Source organism: Bos indicus x Bos taurus, chromosome 3 (assembly GCF_003369695.1).
Source record: "Bos indicus x Bos taurus breed Angus x Brahman F1 hybrid chromosome 3, Bos_hybrid_MaternalHap_v2.0, whole genome shotgun sequence".
NCBI classification, from domain to species: domain Eukaryota; kingdom Metazoa; phylum Chordata; class Mammalia; order Artiodactyla; family Bovidae; genus Bos; species Bos indicus x Bos taurus.
The window spans coordinates 18,059,239-18,072,089 of record NC_040078.1 but is presented as its reverse complement, the minus strand read 5'-3'; the positions used below and the strand labels follow the sequence as shown (position 1 = coordinate 18,072,089).

At 43.2% G+C, this 12,851-nt stretch overlaps 1 protein-coding gene across 1 annotated transcript; it reads left to right on the top strand.

Annotated features, from left to right (window-relative positions):
* The first annotated feature begins 1,979 nt into the window (after nucleotides 1-1,979).
* On the top strand, nucleotides 1,980-10,876 carry LOC113882915 (keratin-associated protein 5-1-like). The gene is made up of 3 exons (XM_027526125.1): nucleotides 1,980-2,206; nucleotides 6,042-6,123; nucleotides 10,308-10,876. The coding sequence occupies exons 1-3, from the start codon at nucleotides 1,980-1,982 to the stop codon at nucleotides 10,638-10,640; spliced, it is 642 nt and encodes a 213-aa protein (XP_027381926.1). The 3' UTR covers nucleotides 10,641-10,876.
* The last annotated feature ends 1,975 nt before the right edge of the window (nucleotides 10,877-12,851 follow it).

The window sequence follows — 12,851 nt, the reverse complement described above, 5'->3', positions numbered from 1 at the left end:
CAGAATATTCTATTCTGATACGAAATATCGCCTGCCACATCAATAAACAAAGGATGCCACAGTCATCAGAGACTGCAGCCACCACCAATGGTAAGCTGGTGAGCCCCAAGGAAAAGAATACCTGCTATCTAGCAGTCATCAGATGCAGCCACTCCCTATGTGAGCCCTCAGGAAATTTGGGATGTGTAAACAGAGGATACTGGTCCCAGATAGCTGAGGCACATATCCAAGGAATGATTTCAGTGAGCCCAGACTCTTGCATCTTCCCAAACACAGAAAAGTGCTAAGTTCCTTTATTTAAGATATCTGGTTTTCTTTTACTAATGGTAATCTTTTGCACCTACTATTTGCCCTTTGTTGCAAAACTCCTAAATACCCTAGTTTCCCCCTCACCTCATCTCAGTTTTCTCAGGGTTACTTGAGATGCTATTTCCAGGGCTTGAAGTCCTAAAAATTTTCACCAAATAAAACAAAACTCTAAACTCTTAGACTGTGAATAGATTTTTTAGTTGACAGTCATACACATATACACACACCCCTGCAATTTAGACATGTAGATTTTCACTCCAAGCTATCTAGATCCAGAGGTCCAGATGAAAAATTAATATCTGGGGTGGAAGGAAAGGCATCATGTGACCAGGTCCCTCAGTGTGAAGAGAAGGCTGTGAAGAGAGCCATCTTCCATGGAAAGGAAGGCAACAGAGGAGTCCACAAATGCTGGTGTCTGTTTCCACCCACTATAGCCCTCATTTTAGGCAGGTGCTTTCCTAGCCAGGAACAGCTGCCCTGAGCCACATGGAGGGAGGCAGGGAAGAAGTGCCATTCATCACCTGTCACAGGAACCATGTAGGTGGCAGGAGGCGGTCCTCTCATGTCCAGATGCCCAGGCCCTGGCTCACACCTGAGGGCAGAGCCCAAGGCCAGGATAAAAGGGCCTTGGGACACAGCACCTCCATCCACTCCTCTCCTGAGGTGCTGACGACTCTCTGCTGCGTGTGTGCTGGTGAGTGTCCACTGGGAATGGGAGCAGGGCCTTCCAAAGAGGATGCTTAGACCAGAGGAGAGGGCAGGGCAGAAACTTGGGGGTGGAGTTGTGGCTGGCAAGGACAAAAGCTCAGGAAATCTGAAGGAGGGAAGGATAAGATGAGGGACAGACCAAGAGCTACTGGAAACATTCTTGTGGCTAGTGCTGGAGCTGTAGAGAAACCAAATGGTTTTCAGTTGCTGGGTGTGTTTTTCTGCTTTTAGGGAATAAAAATACTGACCTCTAGATGATGCTGGAGTGGGGTATATAATGGAAACATCATTTTGGAAACACATCCCTACCCAGTTGTAGAAATAATGGACTGAGGATGTTAGTACTTAGTGGAGAGAATCAGAAACACTTGTGGATCTGTTTGGATTCCAACAAGAAGATCCATAGTAGAGGCTGAGAAGCCCGGCAACAAGCCAGGGGAGAAGGATATAAGACAGTCATTGGGTTGGGAGTCAGGGAACCTGGGGATGAAACTGTGATGTATTTGTGAATAGCACCAGGCCAGTGAATTTGCCTTTGTTTCAGTTTCTTCTGAAATGAGCTGATTGGGACACATTGACTCCAAGGCCCTTTGTCATTGCAATTTTCTATGTTCTGCAAAACCAAAACACAGCAGAAATTCTTCATGAAGAGGAAGATTTTTCATTTTCCTTAATGAGGCTTTCAGCTCTAAAATGGTCCCTACATTGGACATTTTCAAGGATCTTGGTGATGTGGTAGAGAGAATGCTGACCTGGAGCCAATTTATTTCCTGGTCCTTCTTCTGACACTTAGGAAATGTTAATGAGCACAAAAGAGATGATTTTCTTATGTCTGATCTGAAAGCTTTCAAGATAAATGGTCTAGAAAGATGCTGAAAGTTCAGGAAGGGGCAGGGAAGTCTCTGTGTGCTGGTCTGACCTGCTGTCTGTCTCTCCCTCAGATCCTGAACCCACCCACCAAGATGTCCTGCCAGCAGAACCAACAGCAGTGCCAGCCCCCTCCTAAGTGTGCCCCCAAGTGCCCCACCCCAAAATGCCCCCCAAAGTGTCCCCCAGTCTCCTCCTGCTGTGATGTCAGCTCCGAGGGCTGCTGTGGCCCCAGCTCCGGGGGCTGCTGCAGCTCTGGGTGTGGGGGCTGCTGCCTGAGCCACCACAGACGCCACAGGTCCCACCACCGCAGACGCCACAGGTCTGACTGCTGCAGCCAGCCCTCGGGGGGCTCCGGGTGCTGTGGAGGGGGGAGTGGTCAGTCCTTTGGAGGCGGCTGCTGCTGAAGTGGACCTCAGCCAAGAAGAGCTGAATTAGAGGCGTGAAAAAGACAAGACCATCTTCCTTTGGCCTGTCTGCTGAAACGTTATCAGTGAAGATTTCGAATTTTGTCCTAGAAGTTTCTTCTGACTTGGAATCCAGAAATCTGTGTTCTTTCCTAAAAACTCATCTGCCAATCCCTGATCCCATCTCTTCAGGCTGCCTTGGGAACCCCAGAGAATAATTCTTATGCCACTGGCAGTTCCCTACCTGAAATGAAACAATAAAACAAATCATCCGTTCACCACCTTGTTCTAGACTGTCTTCCTCTTACTTGTTGACATACTGGGAAATACAAGCATGTCTGCCCTCTGCCCTTTCTCCACTTGTCATCTGGACCCTAGAACAGTATCAGTTGCTTTCTAGACTCATTGAGTCCTTAAGATTAAATTCCTTCAACTCCTGTCCTCATTAAAGCTGAAACTAGTCACTCTCTTAGAAGAGGTCAGGGAACAGAAATTAAGATGTTTGCCTTACCAGACAGAACTTTCTGTAAGGAACTGCTGACTTATTGAAGACCTGAAAGGCAAATAAAGGTTGATAAGTGGCAAGTTCAACTACCACTGCCTCTAGGCACAGGGAGAAATGCTGATATGGGTCCTGATAGATGCTTCAAGGCCTGAAGCTCCTTACAAACAAGGAGACAAACTCTCTTGGATCTTCCCTTCTTTTTACCTTTTGATCTCTGGTGAGTCCAGAAATCAGTGTCCAGCAGTGGAGGTTGGACTTAATTTCTTCTCTGCCTTCTATGTGTGGGAGCCCTCCTGCCCACACATAGGAAATTTCTCCACAATTTCCATTGAGTTTGAGGTCAGGATGTCCACACAGTCCAGGCAACACGTTAGGATCCAGGATGCTCTCTGATGACCCTCTTCCCCACCTTAGACAGTCAAACCAGTGGGAGGAGAGCTTCACGGTCTTTCACCGTCATGGACCAGAGCAAGAAGGACAGGCACTCCAGCTTGTTGACCCTCATCTGCACACTCTCTGAAAAACACCTGCTCCTCTGTTACTGCTCTGAGTCCTGAGGACAGGGTGTCAATGATGGAGCAATTCCATTTGTCAGGCTGGTGGTCTAGTGGCTAGGATTAGGTCCTTTCACCACTATGAACTGGGTTCAATTCCCAGTCAGGGAAAATGTGTTTTGGGGGGATTAACTGGTGGTGCTAGTGGTAAAGAACCTGCCTGCCAATGTAGGAGACATAAGAAACATGGGTTCAATCCCTGGGTTGGGAGAATCCCCTGGAGGAGGAACTGGCAACCCACTCTGGTACTCATGCCTGGAGAATCCCATGGACAGAGGAGGCTGGCAGGGTTAGGGTTACTGTATTCCTACTATTGGTAATTTGCTACAAGGAGCATCCTTATGTATATATTTTTTTCTTACCATTCCCTTATTTCTTTAGGCTAAGTTCCTATATATTCAAACACTGTCAAAAAAGTATGCTCATTTTACATTTTAATTCATTCACACATCATAAAGGCTGATTAAATGAATGAATCATCATACTGTCATGCATGATAATTATACCAATTTATTTTCAAGCCAATGAAGTTTGAGTGCCCAATTCTAAGCATCCCCTCCAACAATGAGAGTCTGTCAGGCACTCAGTCTTTGCCAGTGAATGAATATACCAGATTGACACTGTTCCATAAGACATTTCCTTTTAATTTGTCGATCTTTTTTGATTGGCAACATTGAATATATTTTCACTTATTCTTTGGCCATTTGTATTTATTTTCTGGTATGTGTGTCAACTGAAAAATATAGTCACAACCTGAGAGTAGAGAGTTGTTTTATTTGGTGGGAACTCTTGGGACTTCAAGCTCAGGAGGTAGTATCTCAAGCAGTCCTGAGAAACTGCTTTGAGGATGCAGGAGGAGTCAGGTTATACAGAAGTTTGCAACAAAAGGGACAGGCAGCAGGCAGTCTGAACAGCAAAATATTACTGTCAATTAAGGAAAACCAGATACCTCAAGTTAAGGAATTTAACGTTCCTTTTTGTATGGGAAGATGCAAGCATCTGGGCTCACTGAAATCATTCCTTTCATATGTATCTCAGCTATCTGGGGCCTGCATCTTGCTTCCTGAGTTTTAGTGGTGGCATCCAACAGCTGCTGGATCGCAGGCATCAGGCATTGTTCTCCCTTTCAGACACCCTCTGGGCTCAGAAATTTACATTCAGAGGTGCGGAAATCACTGATGGCTGTGACAGCCTTGTTTACTGATATGGCAGGAAATACTCCGTAAAAAACTCCAAATACAACGTGTGTTGCCTGTTCTTGTTCTTTGCTCATCTGTTTGTTGGTGTGCTTGCATATTTGGATGGCATCACCAAGTCAATGGACATGAGTTTGAGGAGGCTCCGGGAGTTGGTGATGGACAGGGAAACCTGGCATGCTGTAGTCTACGGGGTGCAAAGAGTCAGACAAAACTGAGCGACTGAACTGAACTTGCATATTTTTTGTTGACTTGTGAGAGCTGTCTTCTATGTTCCTCGTAAATGTGTTGCAATCTCCCCACTTATTGATTTTCTTTCTGTCTTATTTGTGAGTGCTATTTGTTATATAGATTTTTAACTTGGCATACCCGTTTATCAATTTTTCTTTTATAATTCTTTTTCCTTCAAAATAAGTTTATTTCTCAATGAATTAGAAATAATAAATATTTTCCCTTAATACTTTTAAAATGTCCTTTTAAAAATATTTTGTATCTTAAAGGTTTTGAGGGCTTCCTTGGTGGCTCAGAAGGTAAAGGATCTGTCTGCAATGTAGGAGATCCAGATTTGATCCCTGGATTGGGAAAACCCCCTGGAGAAGGGCATGGCAACCCACTCCAGTTTTCTTGCTTGGAGAATCCCATGGACAGAGGGGCCTGGCAGCCTACCATCCATGGGGTTGCAAAGAGTTGAACATGACTAAGCAACTAACACTTTCACTTTCAAATATTTTGAGGGGGAAGAGAAGGGAAGGGAAGTAAAAATTGATGATGTACAAGGTCCTGTCTCTGGAAGGGGCTGTAGGGTGCAGGGAATGAGAAAAATTCACCCAGTTTTAATAGCTTCCTGTGAATCTCAGCAGTGTTTCCTCCCATCCTGTCAAATTATCCAAGAACATGGGCGACAGATACCTTTGTGATAGGGCCTACATGGGGACTCATTGTTAACATAACTTATGCTGACCTCTCAAACAAAGGATAAAGTCACAGTGACCCTTGAGACCGACCAAATTGCCCAAACGACATTCTGCTTTCCTGATGGCACCTACCTTCTGAAGATCTTAGGAGACCACCAGATTCCAGACCTCTGGCTATGTGACCTCAGGACTCAGCTACAGGCTAAAATTTAACCATCCCTTCAGAGAATTTTTCACTGGAGGTGTATAAGAAAGATCCCGTCAGAGCGGGAGGACACTGGTTCTTCTCAAGGGCCAGTCACCCTCTCGTTTTCCCTCTAGTATATTTCTTTTCCTTGCCTGACCGCCTAGCTCACTCTCTTTTTCTCTGCACTCGCCTTACACTTTGATGAGTAAATAATCTCAGAAAACCAATCCCTTGTAAGTAAACATTTTTGTTTTCTTTTGAAATGTTACTGCATCAATTGAACTCTAAAAGCCAAGGCTTAGAAAGAAGTCCTCAAGATATTGCAACCACACTGCTGATTAATCACCTATACCCGGAGTCAGACTCATAAAAGGTTGGGTGTTGCCATGCTTAGAGGCAGAGGCATGACCCAGTGGGACATCAGCTCCATTAACCTAGGAATCCATGAGCTGGGCTTTGGAGTAGTTACTGACTGTGTGAGCCAGGGAATCAATATCCCAATCTCTCCTTCCATAGCTACGCCCTTTAGAACGTATTGAGAACAAATATTTCACTTGAGTAACGTACAAGGAGATCTCTGTAGGATGATATGACCAGCACATATAACAGTACACGTCTTAATATCAAACTGTTACCTGATTGACTTAAATCCCATGGAAAAGCTATGTACAAACTCTTGGGTGCTAAGAAACCCTGGTGAAATGGCTATCTGCATCTCTCTGCTCTAGGAGCAGAGGGGGATATAAATGTTTTATATCCAGACCCTGTTCTCAATAAATACTTGATCAGAAATATGTCACATAAGCAAAACAAAAATAAGGCATGAAGTAACCTGGTGGCGCTAGTGGTAAAACCTACCTGCCAATGCAGGAGACATAAGAGGTGGGGGTTCGATCTGCTGGAGAAGAAATGGCAACCCACTCCAGTAGTCTTGCCTGGAGTCCATAGCGTCACAAACAGTCGGACACGACTGAAGGGCTTAGCACGCATGCATGCAGCCTATTCAAAGTAGAGCTAATGAGCCATTTCAGTTTAAGAGGATTTCTTCTCTTAAGGGAACAAAGGAAAAACTTTTAGAAACAGAAAAGGGTCATACTGTATAGATATTTGAATCAAGGCCAAGTTGTTTAGGTTTTATCCTGATCAGTGAAGCCTCTTAAGAAGACATCATTGGATGGTAGTGTGACTATATCGTCATTATCTGAACTGGAACAGGGTTGAATTTGAAAAGAAGGTTTATGAACATTTATGCTGGGATAAGAGACATAATCTAAAACTGTCTCTGGCAAACTTGATGTATGGCTTTGGTCACCTTATTTAACCATCATGGGTAATTATTTCTAGAAGAGTTCTAATGAAGAAGATAGAGGGAAAAACCAGGAAGGTGGGACGCAAAAAAAGAGCCAATAAAATACCTCTATATACACAACACACACAATACCACTATAAAAACATATGTGTGTGTATGTTTATATAAACACACATATTTAGTCTCTATATAATTTGTCCACCCAAATGTATATATTACTTATTAATATCTTGTAACTATATGTTAACTGACCTTATTCTTCCCCTTGTGATTTGTTAAGTCATTATAATGTTCCAGACTCTGGGAAACTTTTGATTCTCCCCAAATTTTTCTGCCACTGACAGGAAGGAGAGGGTTTTTCTTCACATGCTGCTTCTGACCTCAGTGTGCCTTTTTCTAATTAATTAATTAGTTTCCTTTCAGAAAATCTCACCACGGTGCTATACACCAACTTGAACCAAATGTGAATTCTTGTCCTTGCCTTTCAACTACTCAACTTGCTGGGGTAGAAAAACTTTACTAGCAGAGAAATCTACAGTAAAAACCTAGGGTCACAAGTTGCAAGGGACTTAAAAAGGGCCTCCGGAGGTCGCTCTACCACCTCACCTCCAGTTTCCCTGGCCCTGGTGCCTGGGTGCCCCACTCTGCACTTCTCTGCTTCTCTACACATCATCTTTGACCGGCTGTTCTATGTGGAGCAATGCAGAGCTCATCTCCTCCTCACCACAAACTCCTTTCCTGGCCATATTTCATAGTCAAAAACATCAAGGTAGGGACTTCCTTGGCGGTTCAGTGATTAGGACTCCACAGTTCCCCTGCAGGGACATGGGTTCCATCCCTGGTCAGGGAAATAAGGTCCCACAAGCTGAAGGACATAGCCCCCCCCAAAAAAAAAAAAAAAGTCAAGATATTTAAGCAGAACAAGTAATTTGAAAAAGAAAAGGATGAAAAAAAAATCCAGATTTACCCTTCTTTGAAGGAAGTTATGGTTTAGAATTATATAATTTATCTTTATTTACAAATACATAGGCATCTTATAACTTGAGGATCCACCACATTACCAGTCTTCCACCAGTCCTTTTCTTTATACTGTCTTATTGACTGAAACAATATCCTTGTGAAATATTTTTATCATTACTTGTACTTTATAACTGAGGAACAAACAACCAATCAAAACTAAAAATGACTCAAGCAACTTTTGCATGGACACACAGCTAGCAAGTGGCAGAATCAGGATTGCTTTCTAGATCTGTCTGATCTCCAGCTCATAAAAGCAATGAGATACATCAGCAAACTTTGGTAAAGGCTAAAGAGTAAATACTTTGGGCTTTGGGAACCCTAGGGTCTCTCTCCCAACTGCTTAATCCTGCCACCACAGTATGAAAATAGCCCTGGAGAATAAAGAAATGAGCAGGCCTGGATCGAAGTAAAACTTTATGAACACTGAAATTTGAATTTATTATAACTTTCATGTTTCATGAAAGAGTCTCCTTTCGATTTCTCTTCACAAACATTTAATATGTAAAACTATTCTTAGTTTGCAGGCTATGGTGAAACAGGCCATGGGGCATATTTGGGGGAGAGATCAAATTTTGCTGACCTTTGATAGCCTGGCAGGGTTACCTAAGTGGAGAAATGTGAAAACATCTCCAAATTACAGTCTGAAACAGACTGCCATGTGTAATGAATTTATATCAGAAGGAAGAAGAAAAGAAAGTGATTGGGCCCCAAGCAACAAAAACAGGAGCTAAGAGGCCTTCCATGCTCATATTTCTCAAGGAGAACGAAACAGAAGATCCAAAGTAAAGTGTCTCCCAACTTCTCCACTCCTTGTTTCTAAGTAGCTCTATTCCAAGCTACTTGGAGAGGCTTCCCTGAGTTCATAGAGTGAGACAGGGAGAAGCTACCAGTCATCACTTGTCATAGGAGCCACGTGGATGGCAGGAGGTGGTCCTCTCATGCCCAGATGCCCAGGCCCTGTCTCACTCCTGAGGGCAGAGCCCAAGACCGGGATAAAAGGACCCTGGGGCCAGAGCACCTCCATCCACTCCTCTCCTGTGGTGCTGACAAACCTGTGCTGCGTGTGTGCCGGTAAGCATCCTCTGAGAACTGGAGTGGGGCCTTCCACAGAGCATGCTCAGATATGAACGAGAAGGCAGGACCTTAAGAGTAAGGTCATTGTGTCAGAGGAGGAGGGCACAGGAAGACTGAGGCAGGGATGCAAGGAGGGATCTGGTACCAACTGGGAACATAGGGAGAAGAGTCAGGTGGCTGTGCTCTAAAGGAAACAAGCTGACCTTGTGGAGAGGGCCTCTCAGGACAAGGACACTGATGACCTGACAGACACCATGCTCCACTCTGACAGGTGTCAGGAGGGAGCTCACGTGTGAAAATATAGCCCTGCCCCCATCTGCAGTGAAGGAGCAGCCCAAGACAGAGACCTCAGGCTCCTCTGGGATTTTTAACCTTGCTTATTATTAAACTTCTCCATGCTTATTCATGGGTCTGGAAGTCATTTATAAACTTCCATGTTGATTAAGAAACAGTAAGCCTGAGGATCACCATCACAACCCATCAGCTTAAGGAGATGGGACCTCTCTGGACTGAGGTCAGGGGGCAGAGGTTCAAGTCCCAGGGCTGTAGTGATTGAGAGGATTATTAATCTCTTCTTTAATAAAGGGCTTCCCTGGTGGCTCAGTGGTAAAAAAAATCCCCCTGCCAATGCAGGAGATGAGGGTTTGATCCCTGGGTCAGGAAGATCCCCTGGAGAAGGAAATGGCAGCCCACTCCAGTATCCTTACCTGGGAAGTTCCACAGACAGAGGAGCCTGGTGGGCCGGTCCTTGGGGTCACAAAAGAGTCAGACATGATGAGCGACTAAACAACAATGATCTTTAATATAAGTGAACTTAATGAGAGCTGTAATCTGTAAGGTTTTTTGCAATGCTGACCTTACAGAATAAATCAAATTACGATCAGGGGACTGGTTGCTGTATTTTTTCTTTAAGAAAGAATTTGTCCTTAAATGGCCTATAAACTGGACAATTTCAGATTTGGAAGACATAGATAGAATCAGTTCCAACTCCACTTATAAGATTTTAGACTCTTGGAGATGTTTTGTTATATTGTTTGGTCTTAGTTACTACTTTGTACAAAAGATGAAAGTTCTTGTCTGACTTACAAGGCTGTGCTGAAGTTTCAAATATAAAATTCAAGAGTATGGGAAAGCTACTAAGAGTAGTAAAACTAACTGGATATTATGCTTTTAAGATTATAAGTGATGCTAAGAGGGCAAAAGGGGGCAGGGAGGTCTCTGTGTGCTGGTCTGACCTGCTGTCTGTCTCTCCCTCAGCTCCTGAACCCGCCCACCAAGATGTCCTGCCAGCAGAACCAGCAGCAGTGCCAGCCTCCTCCCAAGTGCGTCCCCAAGTGCCCCACCCCTAAATGCCCCCCAAAATGCCTCCCAGTCTCCTCCTGCTGTGATGTCAGCTCTGAGGGCTGCTGCGGCTCCAGCTCCGGGGACTGCTGCAGCTCTGGGTGTGGGGGCTGCTGCCTGAGCCACCACAGGCGCCGCAGGTCCCACCACTGCAGACCCCACAGGTCTGACTGCTGCAGCCAGCCCTCGGGGAGCTCCGGGTGCTGTGGAGGAGGCAGTGGTCAGTCCTTTGGAGGTGGCTGCTGCTGAAGTGGACCCTGTGCCAAGAAGAGCTGACCTGGGGACAGCCAGTGGACAAACACTTCCTCCTCCTCCTTCATCTCCTGCTGGGCCTACCTCTCTTGCTGGGGAATCTGGGTGAGGCCTTTGAGCTCTGGTCCTAAGGATCCCTGTGCTCTAGGGTCCAGGAGCCCCAGACCTCTCCCTGAAACCCATTTATTCACCTACTTTGCCATACGTGTGATGGCCCTGGGAATCCCAAAGCATAGACCCCATGTCCCTCTGCAACTTCTGGCATCCTGCTGCCCGAGTTAAAATAATAAATACAGAGTCTGCTCACTGACTTGATGTAGACAGATTTCATTCATGTTTTGGTCACCGTTGTTCTATTCTTGTACCTTCTCTGCTGGTGGCTGCAGAGGCCTCAGTAGACAGATGACAGGGTCATGGGTCAGAAGGGAAAAATTTGTATTTTTTATAGGTTTGCGTTTTCTCCTAATTCTTTGTTTTCCCTTTTAACCAATATCCCGAAGCAGCATTAGTTGTGAACATAGCTTCTTCAACTTCTGGCTCCCTTCCTCCCTTCATGTATCTAACTGTGCCCTTCAGACATGACCAGGAGAAAGACAGCTTCCTCTTCCTCTCTTTCCACTGTCATTCTTCACTCCTATGCTCCGCATCCCTCACCCTTCTCCTAATAATCTCTACTTGACTCCTCCATCAGTTTAAATATACAAAAATATATACATACAAAAATATAGATGGAATAAATCTTTATTTTAAATTAAAAACTCACTTTTATTTCTGTATAATTTACATGCAATAAGATTTGCTAATTTTAACATACAATTCAATGTGTTGTCAAATATATGTAGTCATATAACTACAAATACAATCAACACCTTTAAAATGTAGTTGGTAGTTAATCATTTGGAGAAAAGTTTAAGAATAACATAAGATCCATAATATATAAAGGAAAATATAGATACATGTAATCGACATGGTTAAATATGGAAAAATTAAATTCTAAAGGGTAGAAAATACCATTAAAAAGGTGGAGGAATACAAAATTGATGAGAAACTCAAAGTTTTCCCTCTGAGATCAGGTACAAGGCAAGAATGTCCCCTCTCACTACTCCTTTTCCACACGGCAGTACTGGATGTTCTAGCTAATGCAGTTAGACAAGAAAAATAAGTTAAAGATATACTGATTGGGAAGGAAGAAATAAACTGCTTGTTCACAACATTATTATCTTTGTAGAAAATTTAAAAGATAGTAATGAAGAGTTATATCAAGGTTAAGGTACAAAGTTAAGCAAGTGTCAACTGCATTCCTATATACCAGAAATGAGCAAATGAAATTTTAAATTTTAAAATGCAACACCATTTATAATAGCACCCCCAAGATTAAGTATTCAGGTATAAATATAATAAAATATGTATAAAATCTATTTTATACATAATAAAATTGTTTGGTTTTGGCAAAACAATAGGTAATATCAGTGAAACAGAATAGAGAGCCCAGACATAGACCCCCCCCAACCTATAGTCTTGGGGGTACTTGGGGGAAAAAAGAAGCAATATAGTGGAATAAAGATAGTCTTTTCATGTAATGGGGCTTAACATCAACATGCAAAAAAATGAATCTAGACACAGAACTTATATTCTTAACAAAAAAAACTGAAAATGGATCACAGACTTAACTGTAAAATGAGAATTATAGCATTCCTAGAAGAACAGAGGCAAACCTAGTTGATCTTGGGTATGGCAGTGACTTTTTAGATACAAAGCCAAAGTCATGATACATGAAATAAATAATTGATGAGCTAGGTTGTACTGAATTAAACACTTCTGCTTTGCAAAAGACAATGTTAAGACTGATAAAATAAGCCACAGACTGGAGACAATATTTTCTACTATAAAGGAGTACTATCCAAAACATTCGAAGAGCTCTGAAAACTCAACAAAAAGAAAAAGAAAAAAAAAACCCAATCAAAAAATAGACAAAGGGCCTGATACCTCACTAGTGAAGACATACAGATGGCAAATAAGCATATGAAAAGATGCTTCATGTCATATGCCATGGGGAATGCAAATTTCAGCAATGAGATACCACTACACACCTGTCATAATGGCTAAAATCTTGAATTCTGACAACACCAAACACTGGTGAGGATGTGGAACAATAGGAATGTTAACTCATTGCTAATGGAAATGCAAAATTTTCCAACCACTTTGGAA

What these genes read in the sequence shown, in the direction of transcription:
- LOC113882915 (XM_027526125.1), top strand. Translation starts at nt 1,980, where the DNA reads ATGTCCTGCCAGCAGAACCAACAGCAGTGCCAGCCCCCTCCTAAGTGT. An exon ending in CACCACCGCAGACGCCACAG is followed by an intron (nt 2,207 to 6,041) that starts GTCTGACTGCTG and finishes TGCCATGCTTAG; the next exon opens with AGGCAGAGGCATGACCCAGT. An exon ending in TTGGAGTAGTTACTGACTGT is followed by an intron (nt 6,124 to 10,307) that starts GTGAGCCAGGGA and finishes TCTCTCCCTCAG; the next exon opens with CTCCTGAACCCGCCCACCAA.